The following is a 26,878-nucleotide window of genomic DNA, read 5'->3' as shown; positions in this document are numbered from 1 at the left end:
AAAAGCCCCATTTGCCTGAGAGCCAAGGGGTTTAGGAAGAGAGACAACTCTTCAGTCAGTCACATGGACACTTGTATCATAGAAAAAGTAGGAAAAGTATGCATTGTTGTCATCTATCTCCAAAGCCCCCTGAAGTCTCATAAAAGTCATATCATGAAGTTCTAACTCCCAGAAAACCATCTGTTCTTCCTCCCTAGGTGATGGGCGCTACTCCCTCTTGGGCCAGCCATTACAGTACAATCTGTCTATCTGCCCTCCCTTGCTCCATGGCCAGTCAGCTTACACGGTACACCAGGTAAGGGTGTCCACCATCAGACCCCTCTTCTCATCCAGGCCCGTATCTCTAAGCCATCCACCTCCACCAGTGGGTTGGACCGGGAGATAGCGCAGTCGCAGTGAGGATGAATAAAGTGGGAGGGGCCTTACCCCTCTGTCATACTCATTCTTCCCACCTGACCCCAGTGCTAAGGGGGAAGGACTGTTTCTCAGTGGCCACTCTAGCCGGTCTGCCTGCCTGGTGGGGCAAGATCCTCAGGGTTGGGTGCTGCTCCTTAATCTTTCAGACAGACATTGGGATGCAAGGCAGTCAATGTTGTTTACCTGGGATGAGAGTTATCTTTCAAATGTTGAAGGGACAGAGTGGATTGAAGCATGGAAACCGGAACAAGAGACAAGCCCTCAAATCTGCCTCCACTGACCTGGGGACAACAGATGTCGGTGAGTGATAAAATGCTGAATCCCCAAGAGAAGGTGCTCACCCCTCCAGCCTGCATTACTGGCCCAGGACAAGTGGGAAAAGCCAGCTTAGGGTGGGAAGTAAAAATAGGACCCTTTTGTACTTGGCAAAAGCAAGGAGAATCTAGAGAATGGAAATGTCTCAGTCCTCCTTATCAGGCCATTTCAGGTCCTGGGAAAGGTGATGGTAAAAACTTGAGTATGACACAATGGCCAGGGGTTGCTGAGCCGATTAACAGGAGAGTCTTGTGGGAGTGGTCCTGACCCTAATCTAGGATGTCTGTCTTGGTAGTCCTCTGAGTCCTTTAGGAGAAGCTCAACAAGAGAATGTGGGGGAGTAACCCACCTGTGGGCCTTCCCCACTAGGCATACAAGATCTCTCAGATACCGCTACTTGGAGTGGTTTGCTAAACGAGGAAAGGCAAGGAAGTGGACTTCCCTAGATGATAAGGGAGAGGGATTGCTGGGAACAGGACGACTGTGGGATATATTTCAGATTGGGCTACTGACTTTGCACAAGAACTGAGGTGTAGGTCTCCAGATCTGAAAAAGTCTGGGATTCTGATCCCCAGTTTCTTCTTGGTCTAAGAGAAGAAAAGGTTTCTTTGTTTCTCCTAGTTGACTAGATGGTGGGGTGTTGCACTGATTTGGGGAAGGAAGAATGGGCCAAGTGGGCGAGACCAGGCTTTTGAGGACGCTGCCAGTAGACTTGGGTCAGCTGCAGACTTCTCTGTTGGCCGCTCGCTAGTCCTCCGTACAGTCACCTTTCACAACCATGTCCTCTCTCCTCCCCTTCCAGTCCTGGGCCGGGTGCTGGAGGTGACAGATCTCCCTGAGGGCATCACTCGGACCGAGGCGGACAAACTCTTCACTCAGCTTGCCATGTCTGGCGCCAAGATTCAGTGGCTCAAGGATGCTCAGGGGCTGCCTGGCGGGGGCGGGGGGGACAACGGGACTGCTGAGAACGGCCGCCACGCGGACCTCGCTGCCTTGTACACCATCGTGGCTGTGTTTCCCAGCCCCCTGGCTGCCCAGAATGCCTCTCTTCGCCTCAACAACTCTGTGAGTCGCTTCAAACTTCGAGTGGCCAAAAAGAACTATGACCTGAGGATCCTGGAGCGAGCCAGCTCCCAATAAACGGAGGAGGGGAAGGGACTGGTGCAGTAGGGGTGGGGGCAGGGCAGAGGGGATAGGGGGATCCTAACCAACCATGGACAGAGGCAGAAAGGAAGGTGACAGACACTGAAGTGGAGCCTGAGACAGTGGGGATGGAGATGGAACACACTGGCACTGGAGCCCTCCTCGCTCCCCTGCCATGGGTCCCCTATTTTTCCCTGATTGGCCCCTCTTGCTTCCCTCTCCTTCCCATCCTCTTCTGTCATTTTTTTATCTCTTCTCCCACCATGAAATTAATTTTTTTCATATTTTTTTGGTCAGGTAGAATTGGGAGGGTCCCACACTCCTCTCTTCAATCTCCTTACCATCATCCCAAGCTCCCTTTTCATTTCTGGTCTTTATGAATATATTTATATGGACAGAATTAAGAAAAGCAAAATTGATTTCCCCTTTCTCTCACTTCCCCCATCTTGTCTCCCCAAACCCCAAAGAGTTAAAACCTGGGCCTCCCCCCACCTCCCAGAACACTTGTATATTGTTTGTTTGAGGTTCGTGCGCAGTAACAGACAGTATTTAATTGCACATACAGATGTTTGCTGGGTATATTCACTGTAAATTTTATTTAATCTGATTTTTTGTTTGTTTGGGGGGTTACTTGAGGGGAGGTTGATTTTGTTTTTAAATATAAAAAGAAAAATCTGTCACTGGACGTCAGTCCCTGTTTCTCTGTTGCTGCCCTGGTATGGGTGGGGGGTTGGAGGTCCTGGGTAGGTACAGTCCCACAGCTGTTGGGGGGATCTCATGTAGTTTGGGATGGCTTTCCCTAGCATATGCACACATACTTTCCTAACACTGTTCCCTCATCCCATTCTCCTCACTGCACATAATATTTGGACAGATGGCTGGGTCTCCAGTGGGACCTTTTTTCTGGGCTCCTCCAACTCTGTCAGTAAGTGTGGTTTCATCAAGCACATCAGTTCTCAACTCCAGACCTCTGAGTCCTTATTAGTAAAGTAAGAGACTTGAACTTACTAGCTTACCTCTGAGGTTCCTTCTGCTGTGTTAATTCTGTGATACTCATGTAGGGTCTTCATGGCTGGCTGGGGAGCAGTGAGTGAGGTCCAAAACTGGGTTGAGATGGTGGAATCATACGTGTCCGGAACCTGATCTTCTGAAAAACGCTTCAGGGCTGGAGGACTTGGGCCCTTCTTTAATACGAAAACCATTGGGTTCTGCGTGGCAGAACAGAAGTGGATGTTTCTTACAATAAAAGCTACGTCAATTGAATTGCAGTGCCAAGATGCCATATTATCCAGGCATGCTCAGCAGTCCCTGTCCCATGCAACTGAAGAAGGTGAAAAGCAGACATTCCCCACCCCACGTGGATGCAGCTTTTCCTCTCGGTGGCTTCTCAAAGCTAGCCCTGTGGTTGTGCAGCCTGTCAGACTGGGGCCATTAAGAGCCATCCAGTAGCCCTTATTCAGTCTTACCCACCCCTTAAAGAAAAAGAGCAGTGACAGAAATGACAAAGCACATTACCCTGGAGATCTCCTGGGTCTGGGTAGCAGTGTATCAACCAGGCTTCTCTGAGGCTTGTCTGACCCAGCCTCCAACATAATCCTTTACTTCTTACAGATACAAGGGATAAAGCAGCACTACATGACCACATCCAAATGGCTGTCTTCCGAGACGGGAGTATCTTCTCTTTCAGCCATGTCACAGCCCAGAGTAGGAGAAGGCTGCATCCCTGCGAGATAAGAATGCCAGATTCCTCATCGACCCATAAGTTCATATACCGGGGCATCAGATGAGGGAGATGGAATCAGGGAATCAGTGATTTCGGAAGTGTGGGGCATGGCTTTCTTACCTCCCAAAGTCTGCAGTCCTCGTGGGGAGGCAGGCATTCCTTCCGGAAGATAAACCCACCTGTGTGGTAGCTACTGCCTTCTTTCCATCTCTGCCTGACCATCAGACCCGCACTCCCCCAGAGCCCCTCAGACAGAAGTCCAAGCCTAGATTTTTTTGATAGCTCTTAGATTTCCCTTCATCCTGAAGATAAGATTTTAGAAGCGGGGGGCGCGATGTTCCTGGGGGCGCTGGAGGGAATAAAGCAGTGCCATGCATGTTCTTCACTCCCTTTCAGGATGGCAGCGAGGTAGCCCTCCAACTACCCATGGATAAGGATGCAATCTAGTCCGCCTGATAGGAAACCTCTGAGAATTGAAATTCTCCTTTCTTCACCAGTTCCTGGCCCTTTCCTTCCTGAAGGTTTGAGGTAGAGGAAGATCAATGTTTGAGGGGTAAAAACATGGCCACAGGGAGACAGCGGCTGAAACGTCAAAAGCTAGTTCCGAAAGATCCAGGGAAGGTAGAACTGGGGAGGTGTTTGGACCTTGGGGAAAGCTGTTTACAACTTCATCTTTACCTTCAGTCATCCAAAATCACCTCAGTGAGTATGCAGCATGAACAGACACTGTCCCTTCTTGAATTTAGCCAGAAGTGACCAGTACGCACCATAGATAAAAAACCAGGGCATAGCAGCTCTGGGGGATGGGAGGAGTTAGGGTCCAGCCCAGCCCAGACCTCCCCGTGTCCAATTTCTCTGTGTCAGCTGTGTCGCTCAGCTGTCCACTTTCCTCCAGCCCTGTCATTTCAGCTCTGACACCAAGGCGAGAGACTGGGAGGTCTACAAATAACGTCTGGGTAGCCGGTGTGAGTACAGAGGGTACTGGGGGGGCTTAGCCCCCAAGGAAGAGGACCAGTCCTCCCCCAGCACCACCATCAAGAGCCCAGGGGCTCCCTCTTCCCTCCACAGACTGTGGACTGACTTAGGGAATCCCAAACGTAAGTTGCCTCTTCATCCTCTGTCCGTTGCCAGAACTGTTCCCCGCGCTTCCCCAATCTGTAGCCTATTCAGTGTCTTCATTTCTCTCTTGCCTGTGAGTAGTTAGGGTTTTAGGAGTGAAATTATGACTCCAAGACAAGAGCTAGGATTGGAGGGTGGGGTGGGGGTGGGGTCAAGGGAATGGAGTAGTAAGGGAAGGAAAGGCTCATATTACTCTGAAAACTTAAAATAGCTGGGGACTGAAGCAGGCTGGGAACTAGGCCCTGGGCCCCCGGGGACTCAAGAAAGGGGTAAGGGTGAACAAATGTCCCCACCCCATCCCTCCAAGCATGCTTCCGGACACACACATTAAACCTCTTGAAGAAGGGGATCTGGGCAGGTGTGTGTCACATCGCCCTTGCCCACAGCTTCCCAGGAGTAACAAACTAGGAAACTCCCTCAACCATGCAGCTTCGAGCACTGGGTTGGGGCTGGAAACTCAGGTTGCCCCTCAGGGCAGGGAAGGATGGGGATCAGTTCGAGGAACCGGTTGGGGAGTTCTTTAGCCTGTTGAGCTTTTCTCTGGACCTCCATGGAATCTTTCTGTCGATAAGCCTGTGAAAGGATTTCTGTTTAACCAAATTTCTCCCGAAGTCTCCCATTCAAGGGCTACCGTACAGCGAGGGACAGGAATTAGGACAGGAAGAATGGCAGTCAGGGATTACATTTCATAGTGGGGTCCAACCTCTTGCAGGATGACAGAAAAGGAGGTGCTGGAGTCCCCTAAGCCCTCCTTGCCAGCAGAGACTCGGCAAAGTGGGGTGAGTCTGGGCCTGTGACCACCGGGTGTGGGGACCTGGGAAACCACCGCAGCCCTTGAAGAACGCTTGAATTGATCTCATTTGTATGTGACTCATCTATCGTCAGAATGCTAGCCAGCACCTGCAGCCCCCAAAACCTCCTAATCCTGGGGTGTGCCCCTTGCCCACGCTAGAAAAATGTTCAGTTAGCTTCAGCCTTACCTGCTCCAGACAGCATGACAGGTCTTTTAACTTTGGGTTTCCTCCCCTCCCCCATCCCCTTCCTCCCTCAGCTACAGCGGCTGAAGCAGTTATTCAGGAGGGAGTCTCCGGGGACAAAGGAGATGGAGCTTCCCCCAGAGCCCCAGGCCAATGGGGAGGCAGTGGGAGCTGGGGGTGGGCCCATCTACTACATCTATGAGGAAGAGGAGGAGGAAGAGGAGGAGGAGGAAGAGCCACCCCCAGAACCTCCTAAGCTTGTCAATGACAAGCCTCACAAATTCAAAGATCATTTCTTCAAGAAGCCCAAGTTCTGTGACGTCTGTGCCCGGATGATTGTGCGTGAGTCACGAAGGGAAGTGGAGAGAGTGTGATGTTGAAGGCAGGAGGGGGTCTGGCTCAGGAGAGGAGCATTTGTATAGCAGGCGGGCTGTGGCAAGAGGTGGCTTTAAGAAACCACTATTAGAGGAGTGCCTGGGGGGCTCAGCGTCTGCCTTCGGCTCAGGTCATGCTCCCAGCATCCTGGGATCGAGCCCCACATCGGGCTCCGTGCTCTGCAGGGAGTCTGCTTCTCACTCTCCCTCTCCCTCTGTGATCCCTGTCTCTCAAATAAATAAATAAAATCTTGGAAAGAATACGCTATTAGAGGGGTGCCTCGGGGTCTCACTCGGTTGAATATCTGACTTTTGATTTTGGCTCAGGTCCTGATCTCAGGGTGTTGAGTTCGAGCCCCCCCTGCGGCTCCATGCTCAGCAGGGAGTCTGCTTGTCCCTCTCCTTCTGCCCCTTCCCCGCTTGCGTGCCCTCCATCTCTCTCTCTTCTCTCTCAAATAAATAAATAAATAACCTTTAAAAAACAAACACAACACTACTAGAAACTGAGAGTGTTGGGTCCGAGGCAGAAAAGGGACCAGAGAGCTACTGCAGCAGCACTGGTACAAAGGGAAGGGGAGAGCAAGAACCTCACCCAAATGTCCTTCCCTCTCCCAAGTCAACAACAAATTTGGGCTTCGCTGTAAGAACTGCAAAACCAACATTCACGAACACTGTCAGCCCTACGTGGAGATGCAGAGATGCTTCGGCAAGATCGTGAGTAGGCTCTGGGGAGCGAGAAAGCAGAAGGGAGGGGACGTGTTGCCAGCTCCCCCCTTCCAGTCCCTCCCAAGTCATCACATCCATTTCCCTGCTTTTTCTTTCTCAGCCCATCTCTTACTCTAAGAAGGGGTTGCACTCACGGGAGAGATGGGGTTCTGGGCCATACCTTGCTGTCTCTAATGCTTTCTCCCATCCCATCCGACAGCCCCCTGGTTTCCATCGGGCCTATAGCTCCCCACTCTACAGCAACCAGCAGTACGCTTGTGTCAAAGATCTCTGTAAGTGCTCCGTGTGGGACCCGAGGGAAAGGGCAGGCGTGGAGATCGTTCCAGCACCACCTCTAGATTGGGAAGCCAAATTCTGGAACAGAAAGATTCTGTTTCCTATGGTTCTCTCTCAACCTAATATTTTAGCCAACTTGAATACAGAGTCAATATTCCTGTTTTATAGCTGAGGGAGGTAAGATTTAGCGAGGGTTCCGCACATCTAGCTGGAGAGAGAGCCAAGAGAGAAACCTTCATCTGCCTAGCTTCAAAACCTGGGCTCTTCATATGTAAAACTATTTCTAAGCAAGAACAAGGATTCTTGACTGTCCTCATCCTTGTTACAGAGTAATACCAGTCTCAGGGCTAGACCAAGAGCTGTGGGAATCCTGGGCAGATTCATAATTTGGCAACCCTTACAAACAAATTCATTGACAATTGACTCAACATTCATTTGGAGGAGAGGCTGAACTTTATGAGGAGCATGGGTGGAAAAAAGAAGAACCCACTGGTGGCAGCACCCCAGCTTGCACATGCCACTCAGCGGAACAAAACCAGAAGTTAAAGGACCACTCTCCTTAGAAGGAGAATAGTGATTGTGAGCATTCCCCAGCTCCCAAGCAACTTAGTAGCAAAGTTGTCTTTCCAACATCATATAATGCTCTGCCTGGAAGGAGTGATGGTAAGTATTTTTTCTCCATCACATTACATTTCCAGTGATGTTTTTAGAGCTCTTTATAGATTGATGACCTAGATATGCCCAGCTGACCCTACCCTAATTCTACACACACACACACACACACACACATCCATCTACTCAATCCCACCCCTCCCTTACTTAGAAGGTCTGTCTTTCCTCCAGGTCTTTCTCTGCTCCCCCAGTAATGGCTGCTTTCTTTTTCCCATTCCCACCAGCCGCTGCCAATCACAATGATCCTGTGTTTGAAACCCTGCGCACTGGAGTGATCATGGCAAACAAGGAACGGAAGAAGGGCCAGGCAGATAAGAAAAATGTGAGCACCATATTTTCCTCCTGAGGTCCCTCCGAGAGATTCCATGGAGCAGCAGGTCCTGTCTCCTCTCTGGAAAGCTGACAAAAGCTGGGGATTCTCTTCCCCTAAAATCGCACATACACATTTTTGTGTGCAGTATTAGAGGGCCTCAGGTTGAGAACTCCTGTCATAGCGTGTATTTTCTTCAGAAACTCCCTTCTGGAATTGTCAGATTAAGCTCCACTGAAGGCTAGGTCCCAGGCCACCAGCATTGCTGGACAACAGAGGCAAGAGCCATACTTTTGGATTTGGGGAAGCAGACCTATCATGCCAAGTAATCAGAATTCTAGAGCCATGAAGGTTCCATGAATATCATCTGATCTGACTCATTTATCCTATAGATGAGGAAACTGAGGCACCAGACTAGTGGCCAAAAGTAACTTCATTTCCTTTTGTAATAAGTTTACCAGTTTGGTAATGCCATTGACTTGCATTCAGTTTGGCAAAGAATTTGTTAGCATATCGTTATATCTTTCTGGACAACTTGGATGGACTGATATGAATAACAGTTAGATGGAGTCCTAAAATTGGAGTCCTAAAACTGTGCCCAAAGGATCCAGGTCCTTTAGGGAGTGTCTAGCTAGAGGGAGATTTCTGATACCTTATAACATGATTTGGTCCTCGGTCCTCACCTATAGAGATTTTTCTCACTAACGCAAATGAAAATACAAATGGTATTATCCCTTAAGTTTGTGGGAAACCTAGGAGGGAAAACTTATACACTGAACAGTATATTGAAGTATCTTACGGACTAGAAGAAAAGCCCAAACCTAATAATTTGAAATTTTTTAAGGAAAAATGTACATGTCTGTTCTTGAATCAAAAAAATCAACCACACAAAAGTAGAACTAGGGATTGGTCTCAGAGTAGTTGATGTGGAGGTTGAGTGCAAAGTAGAGATTTCTGTAGAATGAACTATGATTTACAAGGCCCTAGCAATGTGACTTGACTGCTTCCAGAAAGGCAAGCACACTCAGGTTCTGTTCTCTTAAAGGAATTATAAAAACTGTGCTGCCCATTTTTCTCTTGCACACTAGAGTATTTTTAAGAACAGACATAGTAAAAATCCTGGAATTGGCATCATGGGGGAGGGGGTGATTTAAAGGGACTAATTAGGGAAGAAAAGACAGGAGGGACTTACCAGCTATCCTCAGATCTTTAAGGGACTCTGTTTGTTCTGTATTGCTCCAGAGGCCAAATCAGGACCAATTACTAAAAGTTACAGGGAGACCGACTAGGTTTAATTTAGGGAATTACGCTCAAATGGCATGGGCTTACTTTGTAAGGTAGTGAGCTCCTTGTCATTAGCTACATTCAAGGACAATGTGGATGGTCCACCTGCCAGGATGTTTTACAGGAAGCTCAGGCATTAGGCTGATGGTTGAACTATGTATTTCCTCCAAGGCTTCTTCCAACCCTGAGATCCTATTATTCTGTAGTTGGCTGGCCTGGCTGGAGAGCTAGAGTAAGCATGGGGCTCCCAAGAGAGCATCTTCCTAACTCTGGTACCCCCTCCAGCCTCTAGCAGCCATGATGGAAGAAGAGCCAGAGTCTGCCAGATCAGAGGAAGGCAAACCCCAGGATGGTGAGTGTCACCCACCTCCATCCCTAGAGATGGAGTAGGGTCAGGGGCTCGGCCATGGTAGGGGATGGAGGGCGAAAGGCCATGCCAGGTTTGGAGATCAAAGAGGATCTGCAACAGAAGACTAAAAGAGTGAGGGCTACCCTCCAGAAGCTAGAGACAACTTGTCAGTGTTTCCCATCCCAGGAAACCCTGACGGGAATAAGAAGGCTGAAAAGAAGACACCTGATGACAAAGTGAGACTCCTTTCTCCCTGCAGGGACCCCAGTCCTCTCCCCAACCCAGGTCTGACACCACTCATGCCTCAGCAGAAGCTCACCCTTACTCCATGGGTTCCCATTAGCCTTAACCTGCCTTCTCCACCACCTCACACGCACGGGCGCGTGCATGCATGCATGCAACAGAATCCTTAGTTCAGGGACCTGGAAGAGAGTTGTAATGTAGTGTGTCTGGAGAATGCCCCTGCCTTGGACTCCTGCCCCTCAATGTGGGACAGAGGAGCCCAGAGACTCATCACCTCCTTTCACCCCCAGCACAAGCAGCCTGGCTTCCAGCAGTCTCATTACTTTGTGGCTCTCTATCGGTTCAAAGCCCTGGAGAAGGACGATCTGGATTTCCCGTGAGAGGCCTTACTGGGATGGGGGTGTACCAGGAGTGGAGAGGGGAGAGCCTAGCTCCTATGGGAAAGGAAAAAGGGGTACTCAGGGCTTGGAGCCTGTTGGGGCTGGACCTGGGCCAGATAGGTAAGTAAGCCCCCTAGATCTCAGAGGCCTCTCCCTTCCTCTCCCAGGCCTGGAGAGAAGATCACAGTCATTGATGACTCCAATGAGGAGTGGTGGCGGGTAAGAGAAATGACTGAGGCTAGGGTGGGACATCGGACTCTGAGACTGAGAAGCTGAATTTCCCTACCATCTCCTCTAGGGGAAAATAGGGGAGAAGGTTGGATTTTTCCCTCCAAACTTCATCATTCGGGTCCGGTCTGGAGAGCGTGTGCACCGTGTGACCAGATCCTTCGTGGGAAACCGAGAAATAGGGCAGATCACTCTCAAGAAGGACCAGGTCAGGGCGCCTGGGTGGCGCAGTGGGTTTAGCAACTGCCTCTAGGTTTCTGCTCAGGTCGTGATCTCAGGGTGGGAAGATTGAGCCCTGCGTGGACTCTCTGCTTAGGGTGGAGTCACCTGAGATTCCTTCTCCCTCTCCCTCTGCCCCTCCTGTTCATGCTCTCTCTGTCTCTCAAATAAATAAGTAAAGTCTTTAAAAAATAAAATAAATCTAGATAGATAGGACCAGGTAGCTCTGGTGCCCCAATCCTATCCCAGCCTCAAGGTCCCTCGGCAAACCATACTCCTTGCAGACCTTAACCCATTAATGGGGCTAGGTTAGGCCTCCATAAATCCGGGCCCCCCTGCTCTCCTCTTCTACCTTTTCCCTTGATCCCTCTCCTCCCTAAACCTTTAATCCTCCACTCAGATCGTGGTCCAGAAAGGAGATGAAGCCGGCGGCTACGTCAAGGTCTACACCGGCCGCAAGGTGGGGCTGTTCCCCACCGACTTCCTGGAGGAGATTTAGGCGTGCAGCGCCTGCTGACGGGAGATACCCATGCCCCATTCTGGGCAGGCCCAGTGGAGGTTGGGGAGGAAAGGGGCGAAAGCAGCTATGCCAGTGGGGGAGGGGTGGGAAGGCCCGCGGCGCAAGACGGGGCTTCCGGGAAGGGACTGGTTCCCGCCCTCCTCCCCCGGCCTCGGGCCTCGGATACCTGGTAGGCAGAGCAGCCTCACCTGCAACTCTTCAGGCCCAGCCCTTGAGAGCTGGAAAAATAAGAGCGCGTCTCCACTAGGAGGCGCCCCGGGGGTGTGGGAGGCGAACTGTCGAACGCTGCGAATGTATTAAAGTTTTGAAAAAAGGTAGAAAAGTTTGTTCTTTAACTGGGGGCCGAGTAGAGGGCCCATGAAGCGGCGGCGAATCCTCCCCAGCTGTTGTCACCTCACTACCATCGGGCAAGCCGACATCCACCTGGGCTGAGGCTGGCGGGAGGTGGGGAGACAGGTGCGTCCGCCAGGCGAAGCCTCTGTTGTCAATGAAGAAAGGGGAGCCTGACTGGAGTCACCGCCCCCGCGTCCCAGTGCTAGAAGGACCTGGCACCAGGGTAGGTCCCCCTAGCTCTGGGCGATTTAGCCGCGGGCAGCCCCCCTTACATTTCGGAACCTGGCTCAGTGCCGAGCTAGGCCGCCAGGGGGCGATGCAAGATCTCGGTTGGAGAGCGAGGGAAGGGGCGGGGGAGGGGGGGCGGAAGGAGAGAACCTGAGACACCGTGCCGGAGACCCTGGGCCTGGGAGGGGGTGGGGTGCGTGCCGTCTCCATGGCAACACTTCCTCAAGTCCTCTGGGAACCAAGCGAGCGAGGCCGGGGGGCCTAACCCCTCCCGCGCGGCCCCCGCCCCAGCCCTTTGCGACAGGTACCGAGTGAGAGGGCGCCGGGCAGACAGCAAACCGGCTCACGCGGAGACCCCCCCTGCGGCGCGCCGTATGCAAATGTTATTGTTTGCATATGCAAATATGCAAATGAGCCGGCCCCGGTCAGGGTGGCAGGTGGCGGGGAGCGAGAAGGTGTGGGGAAGGGAGCTGAAGGATACGAGGAGTTTGGGGACCTGGGAGCGGACCAGTGAGAGGCAGCCTGGGGTGGTCCCTGGAGTAGGACAAGCCGAGGGTCTTGAGCTTGATGGCGGATGGGGGAGGGTCAGCCCCGCCAGTCAGAAGATCCTCTTCTGCCCGTTGTCTGCCAGGCCTGAGGTTGGCACCGCCTAGCAAGGTTGGCAGCGGGAGCCCGGGCACCATCTGCTGCTGGCGGGGGGAGGGCAGAGGCTCAGCTGGGCTGGGGAAGAGAAGGGCCCGGGACGGACGCGCCCCCCTTCCAGAAGGCTAAGATGTGTAGGGGGTAGGGAAGCACACAGGAAAACTCAATGCTGAACAGGGTTCGGTTTCCTGTTCCCTTTGCCCTTGACTGTCCCGGACGCCTGGGGGAGGCAGCGGGGACATAAAGGAAGACTCAGGCAGCCCCCCTGTAATCACGCTTCGGCTGGAATAGGTGAGGATCACCCGCAGCCCCCCCTCCACCACCACACACAAATCCAGCCTTTTGCCCCATCCCTCCTCGGGATACGCCTACCAAGAAAGGCGTGGTGGGCTGGCGGGGGGAGGGGGAGTGGTCGGAGGCCCGGTGCGGGGATGCTAGGACTCGGGTCACATCTCTTCATCAAGAGATCTGAGGGACTCAAAACCAGAGCCCCTGAGATCCTCGAGAGGGACCCCCACAGTGCAGAAACAAAACCAATTTACTGGCTCATTGGGCGGCGATGCTGGCGTGGGGGTGCCGAGAAGCAGCGAGAGCTGCTGTTCTCCCCCCCTACACTCGGGGGACACCCCCCTCCCCCGCCTCGCGGAGCCGGCAGCTGTCCCTAATTAGAGCGGCGGTTTAATTGGATTTATCAGCAGTTAATAGGAAATTAAGCAAAGGGCCCGAGAGAGGGAGGGCGGGAGGAGCGGGGAGGCCGGCTGTGCCGAGCTCGAAGGACGGGTGCTTGAGGTGCCAGGGGTGGGGGACACACGCCCAGTATCGAGATTGAGCCCCATGATCAACGCCCTCCCCCCAGTACTTGCCCGCCGGTTGAGCCTAGGCCTGCCAGCGGAGAGCAGGACTCGGGAAGGAGGCAGGAGCGACAGCGACCCTGTGTGAGCCCCCAAGGCCCCTCACTCCCACAAACGGCCGCCTAGGTGATGGATGATGTTGCCACACGCAGCAAAGGTCATAAGTCTGGGCCAAGGAACGGACTGAATTGAAAACAGACTGGAGGAGGGGCCAGGTTACCCAGGTCCAGGACACAACCCACATGCAACCCCTCTGCAGTGCCCCCTCCGCTCTTAGCAAAGAAAGTACCCCTTACAGGTGTGAAGATTGGGCAGCACCGGGGAATGAGGGGGAACACAGAGTGACCGTCTCTTTCACACCTGCCTCATGGCTGTGTGGGGAATCCTGGCAGTCCCTGTGCAGCCACCAATGTCCCTCTGTGGCTCCCCACCCCTCCCCAAGTGCTGGGGTTGGGACCAGCTGGCTCGGCTGTTGTCAGAATGGCCCAAGGTCTGCACCACACACTCCGGGGGGCCAAGGAAGGAAGCTAGCAGGCAGTCCAGCAGGGGAGCAGGGTCCACAGCCGCAGGCAGCTCCTGTCACTAAGACCTCATTATGTGGCTAGGCTAACAAGGCCTGCTTCTAGGACCCCAGCAACCTCTCCGCCACACTCTACCACCAGAGGGCACAGACAGCAGCTCCTGGATGTGTGTGGGCGTGAACCTCTGAATGTGTGGGGGTTGGTGGGGGTCCCTCTGTGTCCCTGGAGATTATGGGTGTCTGTGCCTCTGGTGTATAGTGTGTGTGTGCGCCTGTGTCCCAAGTGTTAGTGAAAGTTGGTATGTGTGCCCCTGGTGTGTGTCTGTGCCCTTAAGTATGTACTAGTTGGGCTTGTCCCCATTCTGCTCCCCCCTCTATAATTTTTGTCTGGCTTAGCCCCTGAGTGTCTAGGTGTGCATATGTGCTTTGGCGTGTCTATGTGTCTGTGCTATCTGCACACCTGGGTGTGCCCCGAGTGTGGGCATTTCCGCGTGTCTCTGCCTGCACGACTGTGTATGTGTGAGAATCACGAAGAGCCGTCGGTGAGTGTGTGTTGCTCTGGCGTCTCTGCCTGCAGGTGTGTGTATCTCCGTGACAGTGCGTGGGCGTGTGCCTGCGTGTGAGCCGCGCGACAGCGTGTATTCGAATGACAGTGTGACGCACGCTCTCGTGTGTGAGTGTGTGTGTGTGTGTGTGTGCGCGCGCGCGCGCGCGCGAGCGCCTGGATGAGTCTCCCGCACCCAGCCCTTCCTCTCCCTATTTCTATTCCTCTCTCCTCTCCGGGCGGGCTTGGCTCCGCCGGGCGGGCTTGGCTCCGCCGTCCGCATCATCTCCATCCATTATTGAAGAAACAGCCGCGTCCGCTCCAATCACATCAACACCCCCCGCCCCCCTCCGTTCCGCTCGCCGCGCAGACCCTGTGGGTGCTGGGGAGGAGGAAGCCGCGGCGCGGCGGGGGCGCCGGGCAGGGGCGGGCTCATGACCCCGTGCCCCGAGCCGGCGCAGGCTCCGGGACGCCGGGGTCCCGGGCGGAGAGCGCTTTGCATAAACAGATGGCGTGGGCGTCTTTGTCTCGCTCGTTCGCTCGCCGCGCGGCTCCCAGCTCCGCGGCTGTCTGGCTGATGCAATCATGATCATCTCTCGGAGCCTCGGGACCCGGCGCCCTTAATAGCTGCAGAGGGGGTCAGGGGCTGCGGGGCTCCCGAGCAGATGCCGGGCACTGTGTCTTCCCTCCCGGGCACCCCCTCCACGCCCCACAGCTGCAGAGGGAAGACCGAGTCCGTGCCGAGGTGACGGGCATGTGGAGGTGACCGGGAAGTGGACCCCGGGCAGTGCCCTGAGGTGTCCCCAGGCTGTCTCGTTGGGCTGCTGCAGCCCCCCAGGGGCAGCAAGCTGGAGAATAGGAATAGAACTGGAGGACGGGAGGGGGGAGAAAGAGATAATGACAGAGACAGGCATTTTTGCAAAGAGAGACACAGAGGGTAGAGAGATGTAGAGGGAAAGAGAGACAAACACAGAGAACACAGAAACAGATGCAGAGGGACAAAGCCTGGTAGAGAGAGCTGCAGAGGGAGAGACAGACAGACACAGCCAGAATGATAAGGAACAGAAAGACACGGACATACACAGAGACAGACACAGAGAGACAGGTAGACAGACAGATAGGGCCGGAAGAAGAAAGAAGGGCAGCCAGAGACTGGGGCAGGCAGGGGCAGAGGGCAGTGGACAGTCTTAGGGCAAAGACCCAGCCCCGGGCGTCTGACGCCCACCAGCAGCGCGAGAGGGACCAGCCTGACAGCTGGCGAGGTGGGAGATCCCTCGTCCCTTCTCCGCTCTGGCCCCCGGCCCCACCTCAGACCAGAAGAGGGGAAGCTGCGGGATCCAGAGCCTTAGCGGCGGGAGTGGCAGGAGCGGCAGGCGGGGCCTGGACCGACGCTCCAGGCACTGACTTAACCTGCCCGTAACTGTGGGGCGCAGAGCCTGTACGACCCGACAGGGGGCGCCCGAGGCATCTCCCCTAAGAGCTTGGGAGCAGCTCAACCTCCAGGGGGCGCCCGCGCCCACAACCCCAGCAACCAGCTCGCTCCGCCCAGCCCAGCTGCTTTTGACGAGCCGCGCGGCCAGCCCGCGGATTAGCGTCCCGGTGCGATTTAGCGTTCAGAATCTGGTCCCCACGGGACCCCCGCACGCCCCAGGCCACGCCTAATCCGCAGCTGATGACTTCTGCCGTCCCTCACGCGTCTCGGTCAGCGTGGCCTGAGTCTTTCTGATGGGAAAGTGCGGGAAGGTGGGGAGAGATGGGATCCGGAACTCACGGAGTTCTGTGTCGCAGCTCGGCCCTAGAGATCATGATCCAGAGATGGGTGGGGGCTTAGAAGTAGGATCTCAGACAAGGAGTCAGGAACTGGCACCAGAAATGGGTGCAGGGTCAAGGAGCCCTGGAGAGGTCAGAGCAGAAGCAATAACGTAATAAGGCGCTTGGAAAGTGGGGCCGCAGGCCGAAGGCAGAAGGAACAGCCGTGGCTTTAGGAAAGGAGCGGGGCGGTGAGTTCGGAAAGCGCCAGACCCTGGTCACCAAAAGTCACAAGAAATGGTACTAGAGCCTGGGCGAGGCCCCGAGAAGAAAAGGTGCGCGGCACGGGGGCCAGACGTCCCTGTGTGCGTCCTGGCGCCCCAGCTGTGCCATGCAGAGCCAGATGTGCAGCCCAGATGTGCAGCCCCTGGAGCTCGAGCTCCGGGATTGATTTTTAGTCCCGGAGACTGGCGGGCTGGGGGGCACAAGTGACGGGACATTCCTTTCCCTGGCCCGGTCCCGGAGGTGCGGGTGCTCAGGGAGGGCCGGGCTCTGCGCTGCTCCAGGTTCTGACATCCCGTCAGTCCCCCTCCTCCGCCCCCCCCCCCATTGCAGCGAGTCTCTGTCTCTTTGTTCTCGCCGTGTCTCTGACACTTTATCTCATTATCCGCCGGAGGGAGGCGGAGAGCCTGGGACCCTGCAGCCTAATTACAGCCGCGCTTGTCAGCGCAGGGGGCGGGGGAGGTATCAGCGCCGGGAGAGGGAGGGGGCCTCCAGGAAGAGTAGCTTCCTTTCCTGTATACCACCCCCCCCCCAGGAGGCCCAGTGGTGTGTCCACAACTTACCCCTGTCCATGCCACCACGGGGCTCTGTACCGGAGAAGTGGGAGGAGCCCTGCGGATTCGTCTGCAGGGTGGGAGGGAGGAGGATGGGAAGGTGGAAGTTAGCATGGCAGTGGGGAGAGGTGGTTAGGACTAGGCTCCTGGGTCCCTAGGACCCCGATTCCTCAAAGACGGTGGCAGCAAGCTGTCCCACCCCAACAGCACAGCCGACTTCTAAGTTGCAGAAATGGAGGCAATTGCTCCACACGTCTGTCTCTGTGTGTCTTTTTCTCTTTCCTCCTTCACCGTCTTTTCTGTCTTTCCTTGACTACTTCCCTTACCCGTTCCCTTCCTCTCTATCACAGCCAGAAATAGAGACCCTCCTTGGGTGGCTCCAACTTCATCCCGATGGGAGGTAGGCAGAGCAAGCAAGTCTATCAAAACCCCAAACTTGGACAACTGACTTATTCTCTCCTGAGCCAGGTTTAAAATACACCCGGCTCCCCTGACCTCCAAACACTATTCCAAGCCAACCACAACACAACTTGGAGAACTACCCAGGACTAGAGGAGCAGGGGCTGCTTTAGTGCTGCGGGTCTGTCTGTCCCCCTCCTCTTCCCACTACACTGTGTAGGGAAACAGAACTGGGGCCTTTGGGAATCTGCCAGCTCCCTGGGGATCTGTTAGCTCTAGGGGTGTCTGGGAACTGCTTCAGATGCCCTCATTGGTCCCCGGTCCCTCCTGGTCCCACCCGTGGACACTCCACCCCTGCACTTTGCTTGCAAGTCTCTCTGTCTGACTACCCGTCTGGTGGTGAGTTCCTCCTCCCACCTCTGGATCCCCCCCCTCAATCAGTCTCTTGGTCAAAGCCTGTGTTGCCTCTCTCTCAGACCAGTTCAAAGCCCCAGGTATGATGGTGTCCCCTGGACCAGGGAGCGACCATCGGGAGGAGTGCAGGAGCAGAAAACCCTCTGCTTCTCGACACTTCTCCAGCTCTGAGCTGGGAACTGCGGGAGGAAGAGATGAAGGGGGGTGGGGTGAGCCTGCTGAAGCGGCCCCGGTGGGCCGGGCTGGGCCGGGCTGGGCTGGGCTGGGCTGACCCCTCCCCGGTCAGGGGCGGGACCCCAGGGGAAGCCGGGGAGCAGAGCCGCTGGGGAGCATCCGACGGGGGAGAGGCGCTATGGCAGGAACGAATCTCGGGGCCCGCTTCTACAGGCGGATCAAGAGACATCCCGCGGTGAGTTCGGTCCCCAGAGCCACTGTACCTAACTCCTAATTCTCTCGCTTCCCTGGCGGCCCCCAAATCTCCCAGTACCCTGCCTCTTGCCCAGTTCCCCCAAGGCTCCTAATCTTTCCCCAGCGTGTCCTCAGTCTATCCCTGCAGTCTGCCCCGTGTCCCTTGAATCCACCTGGGACCCGCTCGCTGTGGGATGAGGGAGACGAAGGCTGGAAATGTAGCGTGGGAGGTTCCAGATCCTCTCTCCCAGACGGGAGGGAGTGCCAGACCCGGGTTGGGGTGGGGGTTNCAAAGTGCCCTCCGTCTTCACAGCTCATCCCGATGATCGGCTTCATTGGCCTGGGGATGGGCAGCGCCGCGCTGTACTTGCTGAGACTCGCCCTGCGCAGTCCCGACGTCTGGTAAAGGCCGGGTCTGGGACGCAAGCAGGGACCTGGGTGAGGCAAGGATAGGGTAGGAACGCAAGGGCCTCTCAGGAACGGTGCGGATGGGTGGACTTAGCAGGGGTCCCCAGGCATCGCACCTGCGTCTGCACGGCAACTCCAGGCTGGAGCCCCCTCCTGACCCGGGTGGCCCCGGCCTTCCCTCCCACCCGTCCGACCGACCACTCACTCCTCGCGGCCCCAGACTCAACCCGCTTTGGGCTGCGGCACCCGCACCGCTCCCGGCTCGGTTGCCATGGCGACGTGCTCGGCCGGCCCGCGGCCTTCGGGCACCTCCACCTCCCCGCCTGAGTGTTGGGGGTGTGGCCGGGTGAGCTGCTAGGGGCGCCTTTGGGGCTAGCGTGGCGCGGAGACTCGCAGCCCCACCGAGGGCGGCGGGCGTTGGGAATGGGGGCTCTCCGGCCGCGCGGGGAGCACCTCCGGCGTTATCCGAATTGCAGGCACATCACTGAAACCCCAGCCCCTCAGGATCTCTGCCTCATTCCCGCTGCTCTGCTCTGGGGGGTGAACTTGGTGTGGCGAGGAGCAGGCGGGAGGCCCTGGGCTGGGTTGTCAGTCTGTCACCTGGCCCCATACTGACAGTGGTGACAGCCCTCCTGTTTCACTTGTCAGCACCTGCTAACTTGCCCCCACCCGTCAGTCTCTGGGAAACAGCTCCCCCCAGGATAGGAAGGAGGTGCTGCGGGGGACAGAGACCCTGTGTGTCACTTTAGGCTCCAGGGTCCTAGCTTCCAGGAAACCCTCACCTTCCCCCCCTCCCTCTCTGTAGCTGGGACAGAAAGAACAACCCAGAGCCCTGGAACCGCCTGAGCCCCAATGACCAATACAAGGTACCTCCTCCAACCGTTCATCTTGGTCCCAGGACCAGCCTCCCCACCCCCGGGCCACAAAAGAAGGTCTGGGGCACTGAGCGTCCCTTTCCCTCCCATAGTTTCTTGCAGTTTCCACTGACTATAAGAAGCTGAAGAAGGACCGGCCGGACTTCTGAGCTGGCTGGGGTGCCAGCGAGAAGTAAACCGCTGTCAGCCAGCCGACTCATTTCTTCCACTCTCTGCCCCTGCCCCCAGTGCGCCACTCTAGCCACCCTGTCCAGCTGCTGCTTACACAGGCTTGGTTCCCACAGGAGGGGAGACGGCTCCCCACCCCCTTCCCTTGCTCCCGCAGCGGAAGCACCTCTGACCCTCAGCTTGAGTCCCACGCGGGGGAGGAGTCAGGAGGGCAGGCAGTGTGTTGACCAGAAAGTCTCCAACCAGCCCCTCTACCCGGGCCTTGCAGGGTGTGGCTCAGGCTACGTGTTGAGCGTGGCCAACGTGAGCCAAGAGCAAGCGGAGGCCTCTCAGTGCCAAGTGACGTGGCGGGCCCCACGTTAGCCCAGGCTCTGGGCGCCAGCGCAGGGCGGTGCTGCTCTGGCTCGACGGGGCTCGTCGCCTGCCGCCCAGCCGGCCCTGGGTGAGGCACCTTCGCCCGGGGAAACACGGCGAACTCCTTCCTGTGCCCAAGCCCACGGCTTCCCGAGCCAACAGGCATCCTCTTTGGCAGCCTTGCACCTGGGCCTCCCCCTGCCATCCTGCCCCTCCCTGGCTCCCCTCAGTCCCCTGGGATCAAACAGAAGCAGCCGTGGGCAAAATACAATTTCATTTAACAAATTGAATTTGCTGCGCCTGCTAATCACGTCTGGTGTCGGCTCTGATCAGAGACAGAGAAAGGAGGCTGGGGCGGAGGTTGGGGGGGTGGGAGGGGAGGGAGGTAGGCGTGGAGGGAGACAAGTCACCACCTGGCCCAGGGGACCCCTCCCACAGTAAAAGGAGAGCTCAAGGCAGGTTAGCATTTTATTAGATAAAGACAGAAAGGTGGGTGCCTACCCACCCCTTCCTCTGGCTCACAAGGGCAACTCCCCTCCCTTCAAGTAAGATCGAGGAATCTGTAACACTGAGATAATGGGAGGGTTCAGGGCAGAAAGCTCCAGGCTCCCTCCTCCTCCTAAGTCTAGTTACAAAAAGAAATCTTCTCAGCTACAAAGTCCACGATATAGCTGGTCTTTCCCTAAGTGAGAGCCCTTCCCTCCTCCAGCAAAAAACTGAAAGACAGTCGCTGCTCTCCGTTGGTCCTGGCAGACAGAAGAGGAACTTCCGTCTGTGGGCCTCATTTCCTAAGGAACCTCAGTGCTCATCAAAACCAGGCATGGGGAAGGCCCTGGCAAACTGCTCCACCCGTTGCCTGAGGTCAGCCAGCCGATGACTTGTTTCTGGGTCCTTGAGCAGGAAGGATTTGAAATCCTGGAGTTTGGCTAGAGGGGGATGAGGAAAAAAGCAGTCAGAACTCTAGCGAAGGCAGTCACATCAGCCAGGGGGAGGGCCAGGTGGCGAGTGTCTGGCTCAGCTGGGGTCTGGCCCGCTCACCAGTCTTGCTCTTCACCTCCAAGCCTATGCTGACACCTTCATCTATAAAGTCCACGACTCTCCGGAAGTCATCCTCACGGAACTGTCGAGAGGTCAGGGCTGGGGCCCCTGGGAGGGAGGCAGAAGAGGATTAGCACAGTCCGAGCCCCCCCTGGCAGCCATCCTTCCTTCCCCAGACCCTCCAGGTCTCACCGAGCCGCAGGCCCCCAGGTGTGATGGCACTTCGGTCTCCAGGACAGGTGTTCTTGTTGGCTGTGATGGACACCAGTTCCAGCACCCGCTCAGCCCGAGCTCCATCCAGGCCCTTGGGCCGCAGATCCACGAGCACTAGGTGGTTGTCGGTGCCACCTGAGGGGAGGGACAGTCAGCAGGCAGGGGTGAGTGCTAGGCCTTTGTCTGAGGCTACAGAGGCTCTCACCCACCCCCCGGCTCACCAGACACAAGCGAGTAGCCTCGCTCTAGCAGGGCATCAGCCATGGCCCGAGCATTCTTCAGAACCTGCAGGGCGTACTCCCGGAACACGGGGGTGCAGGCCTGGAGATGAGACAGTAGCACCTGTGACCCCAAGCGCCACCCCTTCAGCCCTTCCCCCTCTAGCAGAGTTCCGACTCCAACCTTGACCCCACCCAGACACTTCCCTTCTGTCAGCTCCGATTCACTCATCAAGGAGCAGGGTCTCAGGCCCCAGGCCAATGCCCCCCACAAGAGTCGGCTCCCCAACCTGCTTTAGGGCCACAGCCACGGCAGCAATGGCATGGTTGTGGGGCCCCCCCTGTAGGGATGGGAACACAGCAAAGTTGATTCGGTCCTCAAATGTGTACGGGATCTCCCGGCCAGTCTTGGGGTCCACGGCCCGCATCCCCTTCCGGTAGAAGATGAGTCCAGACCTACGTGGGAAGTGGGTGATCAGAATCTAAGTTGAGAAGCAAGGACGAGGGGTCGGGAAGTAGGGGAAGCTGGCTGGCCTAGGCCCCCTGTGCTCTCGGAGTCTAGGAGTCTACCTCAGTTGGGCCGGCGTGCAGGACTCCAGTGGTCAAGGAGCGCAGCCCTTCGGTCCCACCCTTAAACCCCCTAGCAGGGATCTGCCGCCACGGGCAAGACAAAAGGAGAGTCATCACAGACGGGGCAGAAGTCTTCAGGGTTTCAGGTGGGAACAAACCCCCCTCAGGTGCTGCCCAACAATGCCCCTGGAATAGGGCGTGAAGGCAGAGAAAGACAAGGCCTGACCATAGGGGAGCCTGACCTGGCCCCTCGAAGGGTCTTGTGAGTGGTGGTGGTGACAACATCCGCATGCTTGAAAGGTGAGGGAATCACCTTGGCAGCCACCAGGCCACTGATGTGGGCCATGTCTGCCAGTAGGTGTGCCTTGACCTCATCACACACCTGGGCAGGTACAGAAACAGGCCTTAGCCCGGGGAGGGCCCCCACAGGCCTCTCCAAGGCTGCCCCCCCTTCCAAAATCTCCCCACCACCCCCTGGGAAGTGGCCGGCACGCCAGCCCTCCACCCACCTCTCTCATGCGGGCGTAGTCAATGAGGCGCGCGTAGGCACTGGTACCAGCAATAATGAGCCGCGGGCGGAAGAGCCGGGCAGTCAGCGCCAGCTGGTCATAGTCGATGAGGCCGGTTTTAGGCTGGGTGGACAAACAAAAAGCTGAGGCCCTGAGACGGCAGCAGGGCAGCTCATTCTCATCTTTGACCCGGGAGGCTGCCCAGGACTGTAGCCCCGCACCATCCCCAGGAGAGGGCCACCAGGGCCCCAGCACTCACATTGAGCTTATAGGGCATGGACTCAAAGAAGATGGACGTGGCTGAGACCCGCTTGACATCGGACATGTAGCCGTGAGTCAGACTGGGAGCAGATGAGAGACATGAGAGAGCTTCAGAAATGAGTCCCAGACTTCACCACACCCTGCCTGCCTGGCGCCAAAGGCCGCGGTCCCTGGAACGCCGCTCCTAGAATGCAGGACCCTCCCTGCCTGGCACGCTCCATGGTGAGCACTGGTGACTGGGGTCTTCTCGTCCCCATCCACTGCCTTGCAGGGCAGGGCAGGGCACGCGGAGGTGTTCGGTAACAACTCTTCTCCCATGCCCGTCCTGCCCACCAAACCCACACCCACCCCATCCATACTCACTGGCCCCCATCGGGCAAGTCCAGCCCCATGATTCGGTCATGGGGCTGCAGGAGGGCCGTGTAGGCGGCCAGATTAGCCGGAGAGCCCGAGTATGGCTGCACATTGACTCCCCACTGCGCGGGATCCAGGTCAAAGGCCTCCAAGGCCCTGCGCTGACACAGCAGCTCAATTTCATCCACTACCTCCGCTCCTCCGTAGTATCTGCCACGAGATGGGGGTACCTCAGGACACACAAGAAGGGTTCCAGTATCCCCTGCAACTAGCGGCAAAGGGCTGGGAAGGCCACTCCTCTATACACTGGGAGGGTACAGGCAGGTGTCCCCAGGGGAGCACCATCCCTGAGGCTGCCTTCCAGCCCTCTGGTACCCAGCCCTCACCTCTTGCCAGGATAACCCTCCGAGTACTTGTTGTTCAGACAGGACCCCAGGGCCTCCAGCGCAGCTCGGCTGCAGAAGTTCTGGGGTGAGGGGGGAGTGGGGAGGTTAATGTCAGAAGGTATTGAGCCCCTTTCCCTGGAGCCCCCCGTAGCCGCTTCCTGCCAGAGCCCCAGGCTGCAGGGAGGAGCTGGGCTCTACAGAAAGCTGTTCGTTCATTCAGCGTTCCTTGTCAGGCCCGAAGAAAGGCCAGAGGAAGCATCCTGAGAAACAGCTGCCATGATAGGTGTCCCCAGCAAGGCCAGCTGTCCACTCAAACCTGTGCTTCCAGGCTCCTCTTTCCTCTTGGGAGGGGGAAGGGACCAGACTAGATTACACGGGCCCTGGACAGCTTTGGAAGCTCTCTAATGTCCCCATCCCATAATCCAGACTGGCCCTGCCTTTTCTTCAGAGGACAGTAAGAAGAGAAGGAGAGAAGGCCCAGCAGGAAGGCCCTGAGTCTGAAAGGGAAAGCTGGAGGAACAGAAGTACGATGACCTGTTACTTCCTGCACCCACTGTGGCCCATGCCTGGCCCCTCTCCCCAAGCCTCACCTCTGAGGCAATGAGCTCCAGGCCACGACACTGCCTGTCCTTCTCCCTCTGCAGCAGCTCCCACATCTCAGGGTCACTGTCTGACAGACTCTCCTGGCCTGTCCAGCCCCTGGTTGCTTCTCCAGTCTGGGTCTGGGCTACCTCACTGTGCTGGCACCGGATGGCCATCCTGACCAGCTGACCACATCTCTGCAGAGGCTAGGAGAGGAAAAACCAGAGTCAAATAAAAAGCGTCCAAATAGTCCCCCAACAACCCTCAGTCATGCTTATCAGGCTTTCTGGCTCCAAACCTAGCAGCCAGTGGACCAGCCAGCCTTTTCCAATTCTCACCACCCCCACCTCCGCCTTCAAATGCCAGCTCCAGAGCCAAGGTTGAGATCAATGTCCAGGGGGTGGTTCTGATTTGGTCCATTTACCTCACCTCAGAATTCCCTCTACCTTGACCCATGAACCACTCTGCAAAGCCACAGGGCAAAGTTTGTCCTCTAGAAGCCTATGTCTCTGGAGCTCAGGGGCAGTCCACTGAGGTTCCAGAACCTCCCCAACCCACAGGAACAAAAGGGTCTTCCTGCAGGGCCAACACGGCAGTCAGGGGGTTGGAAGCTGAGCCGGCAAAGATTCAGGCAATAGGCTGTAGAGGTAGTTTCCACAGCAATGGAGGTGGCAGAGGAGACCTTTAACAGTCTCTGGAGAAAGGCAGATGGTGGTGCTGGGGGGAGCCTGTTGGCAGGGAAGCCAAAACCCACATCCTGCCCTCTGTGCCCCCCACTCTTCCTATGTCCGTCCAGCCCACAGAGCAGAGGGACGCCTGATGTAAGCAGTGGGGCCGGGTTGCATCATCTGCAGGCTCGGAGCGGCAGGAAAGACTCGGCTCGCCGGTCCAGTCCAGGAAACCCGCTCGTTCACAGGGTCCACGGGGCATTTGGTGCAGTTCTCCCCCTAATGCCACGTGAAATGGGTGGTCGCTGGCCCTGGGGCGTCTGGCTGCCGGAATGGGGAGGGGCCCCAAGAGCTCCGAGGGCACTGGGGTCAGGGGGTTCTCAAGGATTCCCTAGTTGCAAGTCCGCTCCCCGAGGACCAGAACCACGTGCGTGGAAATGCCGGGAGAACCCCAGAGTTTGTGAATGGGCACTGAGGTAGGAGAGGAGCTCACTTTCTATTGGTCACCCAGTCTCCGGAGACCCATTCTTACCCGAGTCGCGCAGAGCAAAGAGAAGGGCAGCATTGCAACCCAAGGTCGCCGGAGGTCCAGCCACCAACTCTGGCCGGGGGAAGCGAAGGGTAGGAAGAAGACTGATCCGACAGCGCGTGCGCGAGAACGGCCCGAGAAACCACCGGATTAAGGGGAGGGACCTACGCATGCGTGCGGTGGCCCTTTTATGGTCTCTTGGGAATTGTAGTTTCCCGCCCCCTTTCGCTTCAGTTCCCCTTCTGTAGACCCTGGTCAGAGCCTCTTGCTTGAAAGAAAAGAGATCCAGTGCTGCACCACCTCCTCATTGTTCTGAAGCTTAGTGGGGTTTTTTTTCTCCCTGTTGTCCAAACAACAGCCTTTTATTGGGTGCCTACTAAATACCTAGCATTATTAGGCTCTTTGAAAATATAAAGACTCCTCTTGGAGCTAGAGAGCCCTGGTGCACTGGAAAGCCCCCTGGCTTAGAAGGGTGAGACCTGAGTTCAAGTTCCACCTCTGGGTCAAACTAGCAAATTAGCCTCTCTGGCCCTCAGTTTCCTCACTTGTAATTCAAAAATAACATGCAGTGAGGATTAAGTGAGACTTTGTATGTAAACATGCTCTGGGATGGATCACCCACCCTCCCCTTATCCCCTGACCTGCTTCCTCCAAAGTTATCTCCTTCTCCTGCTACGTTCGGGACCTGCGTGAGCTGCCCCCTTCCTGTTGTTGCACTTGTTGAATTTTGCCACCTGTTCACCTCTTGCTGCTTCAGCAGTCAGTGAGCTCTCTTTATATCCCTGGGGCTCTAGATCCTTGGACCCCGACAGGATCTTCCTTTTAGCCTGACTTCGTCTGGACTCATCCTTTGAGAGAGGGACTCACTGACCCCTCTAGAAATAGGTCCCCAAACCTCAGTATCATAATTGGCTGGGAAATGTAATATATGAGTGTGAGGCTTCTCTTCAGAGGTTCTAGGTCAATGGATCTTAATGAGTAGACATTTGCCCACTCATGGCGACAGCGAAACCTCTCCTCAGTGATTCTAATAAGCAGTGATTTTGAGAACAGTTGCCTTACTTAGCAAAATTACACATTCATTCATTCATTCATTCACTCATTCAACAGACATGTTGAGCTCCTACTCTGTGCCAGAGATGGCCTAGCGTTGGAGATATAAGAACAGATCACTGACTTCTGGGACATCAGGAGTTGAACAGGTAACAAAATGCAACAAGTGCGGTTATGGGCAGGGGCAGCTCAGGTCCCAGAGGTCCAGATATCCCAGGGGGGAGGGGTGGGGGAGGAGGAGGGGATGGCTGTAGAGGAGGCAGTCTGTGAGTCAAAGGAAGAGGAAAAGGAAAATCCATCACAAAACATGTTCACATGCAAAGTCTCATTTAATCTCCAGGACATGCTATTTTGTTATTACTTTATGAGTGAGGAAACTGAGGCCCAGGTGGGCTAACTTGCTAATTCCAAACATTCCCACTTGGCTCTCATACCAGGCCTCAGAAGCCCGCTTAGCTCTAACCTCCTTCCCTCCCACTCAAGCCTCATGCGT

General features: G+C 56.0%; 4 protein-coding genes across 19 annotated transcripts in view; 3 read left to right on the top strand and 1 right to left on the bottom strand.

The window, feature by feature from the left end:
• R3HDM2 (R3H domain containing 2) overlaps positions 1-3,963 on the top strand; it is a 128,535-nt gene extending 124,572 nt beyond the window's left edge. For 9 of the 11 annotated variants that reach the window (XM_011220764.3, XM_011220760.3, XM_034644066.1 and 6 more), the window contains 3 exons: positions 198-295; positions 633-717; positions 1,535-2,560. In XM_011220764.3, the coding sequence (XP_011219066.1) occupies positions 198-295; positions 633-717; positions 1,535-1,872 (521 nt within the window). In that variant the 3' untranslated portion in view covers positions 1,873-2,560. Of the gene's footprint in view, positions 1-197; positions 296-632; positions 718-1,534; positions 2,561-2,936; positions 3,075-3,486 lie in introns of those variants that run through there. The other 2 variants (XM_034644062.1, XM_019796203.2) reach the window with 2 other exon arrangements.
• STAC3 (SH3 and cysteine rich domain 3) lies at positions 3,069-11,592 on the top strand. 4 transcript variants are annotated; one of them, XM_011220756.3, is made up of 14 exons: positions 3,069-3,205; positions 3,995-4,300; positions 4,494-4,695; positions 5,430-5,496; positions 5,769-6,036; positions 6,685-6,782; positions 6,994-7,066; positions 7,967-8,064; positions 9,622-9,688; positions 9,872-9,921; positions 10,219-10,304; positions 10,476-10,527; positions 10,607-10,744; positions 11,156-11,592. In XM_011220756.3, exons 4-14 carry the CDS (start codon positions 5,431-5,433, stop codon positions 11,252-11,254), a joined length of 1,095 nt encoding a protein of 364 aa, XP_011219058.1. In that variant the 5' UTR covers positions 3,069-3,205; positions 3,995-4,300; positions 4,494-4,695; position 5,430; the 3' UTR covers positions 11,255-11,592. The 4 variants fall into 4 exon arrangements, with proteins under 4 accessions (XP_011219058.1, XP_019651769.1, XP_034499958.1 ...); XM_019796210.2 differs by lacking the exon at positions 11,156-11,592 and having other exon boundaries at positions 9,872-9,970; XM_034644067.1 differs by lacking the exons at positions 3,069-3,205; positions 3,995-4,300; positions 4,494-4,695; positions 5,430-5,496 and having other exon boundaries at positions 5,896-6,032.
• Positions 11,593-17,138: 5,546 nt separating this feature from the next.
• NDUFA4L2 (NDUFA4 mitochondrial complex associated like 2) lies at positions 17,139-20,298 on the top strand. Of its 2 annotated transcripts, XM_002916006.4 has the most exons (4): positions 18,071-18,200; positions 18,513-18,601; positions 19,413-19,473; positions 19,575-20,296. In XM_002916006.4, the coding sequence occupies exons 1-4, from the start codon at positions 18,144-18,146 to the stop codon at positions 19,629-19,631; spliced, it is 264 nt and encodes an 87-aa protein (XP_002916052.1). In that variant the 5' UTR covers positions 18,071-18,143; the 3' UTR covers positions 19,632-20,296. The 2 variants fall into 2 exon arrangements, with proteins under 2 accessions (XP_034499935.1, XP_002916052.1); XM_034644044.1 differs by lacking the exon at positions 18,513-18,601 and having other exon boundaries at positions 17,139-18,200; positions 19,575-20,298.
• A 161-nt stretch (positions 20,299-20,459) lies between these two features.
• SHMT2 (serine hydroxymethyltransferase 2) lies at positions 20,460-25,491 on the bottom strand. 2 transcript variants are annotated; one of them, XM_002916005.4, is made up of 12 exons: positions 25,336-25,491; positions 24,144-24,341; positions 23,554-23,633; positions 23,177-23,377; positions 22,812-22,893; positions 22,553-22,675; positions 22,286-22,425; positions 21,764-21,929; positions 21,477-21,576; positions 21,235-21,390; positions 21,043-21,150; positions 20,460-20,930 (listed from the first exon to the last, which is right to left on the bottom strand). In XM_002916005.4, the coding sequence occupies exons 1-12, from the start codon at positions 25,366-25,368 to the stop codon at positions 20,803-20,805; spliced, it is 1,515 nt and encodes a 504-aa protein (XP_002916051.1). In that variant the 5' UTR covers positions 25,369-25,491; the 3' UTR covers positions 20,460-20,802. The 2 variants fall into 2 exon arrangements, with proteins under 2 accessions (XP_002916051.1, XP_034499934.1); XM_034644043.1 differs by having other exon boundaries at positions 21,059-21,150.
• Between the last annotated feature and the right edge of the window lie 1,387 nt (positions 25,492-26,878).

The sequence above is a fragment of the Ailuropoda melanoleuca genome, chromosome 15 (genome assembly GCF_002007445.2).
Source record: "Ailuropoda melanoleuca isolate Jingjing chromosome 15, ASM200744v2, whole genome shotgun sequence".
NCBI classification, from domain to species: domain Eukaryota; kingdom Metazoa; phylum Chordata; class Mammalia; order Carnivora; family Ursidae; genus Ailuropoda; species Ailuropoda melanoleuca.
Note: the sequence above shows the minus strand (reverse complement) of the source record. Positions and strands in the feature narration are given on the sequence as shown.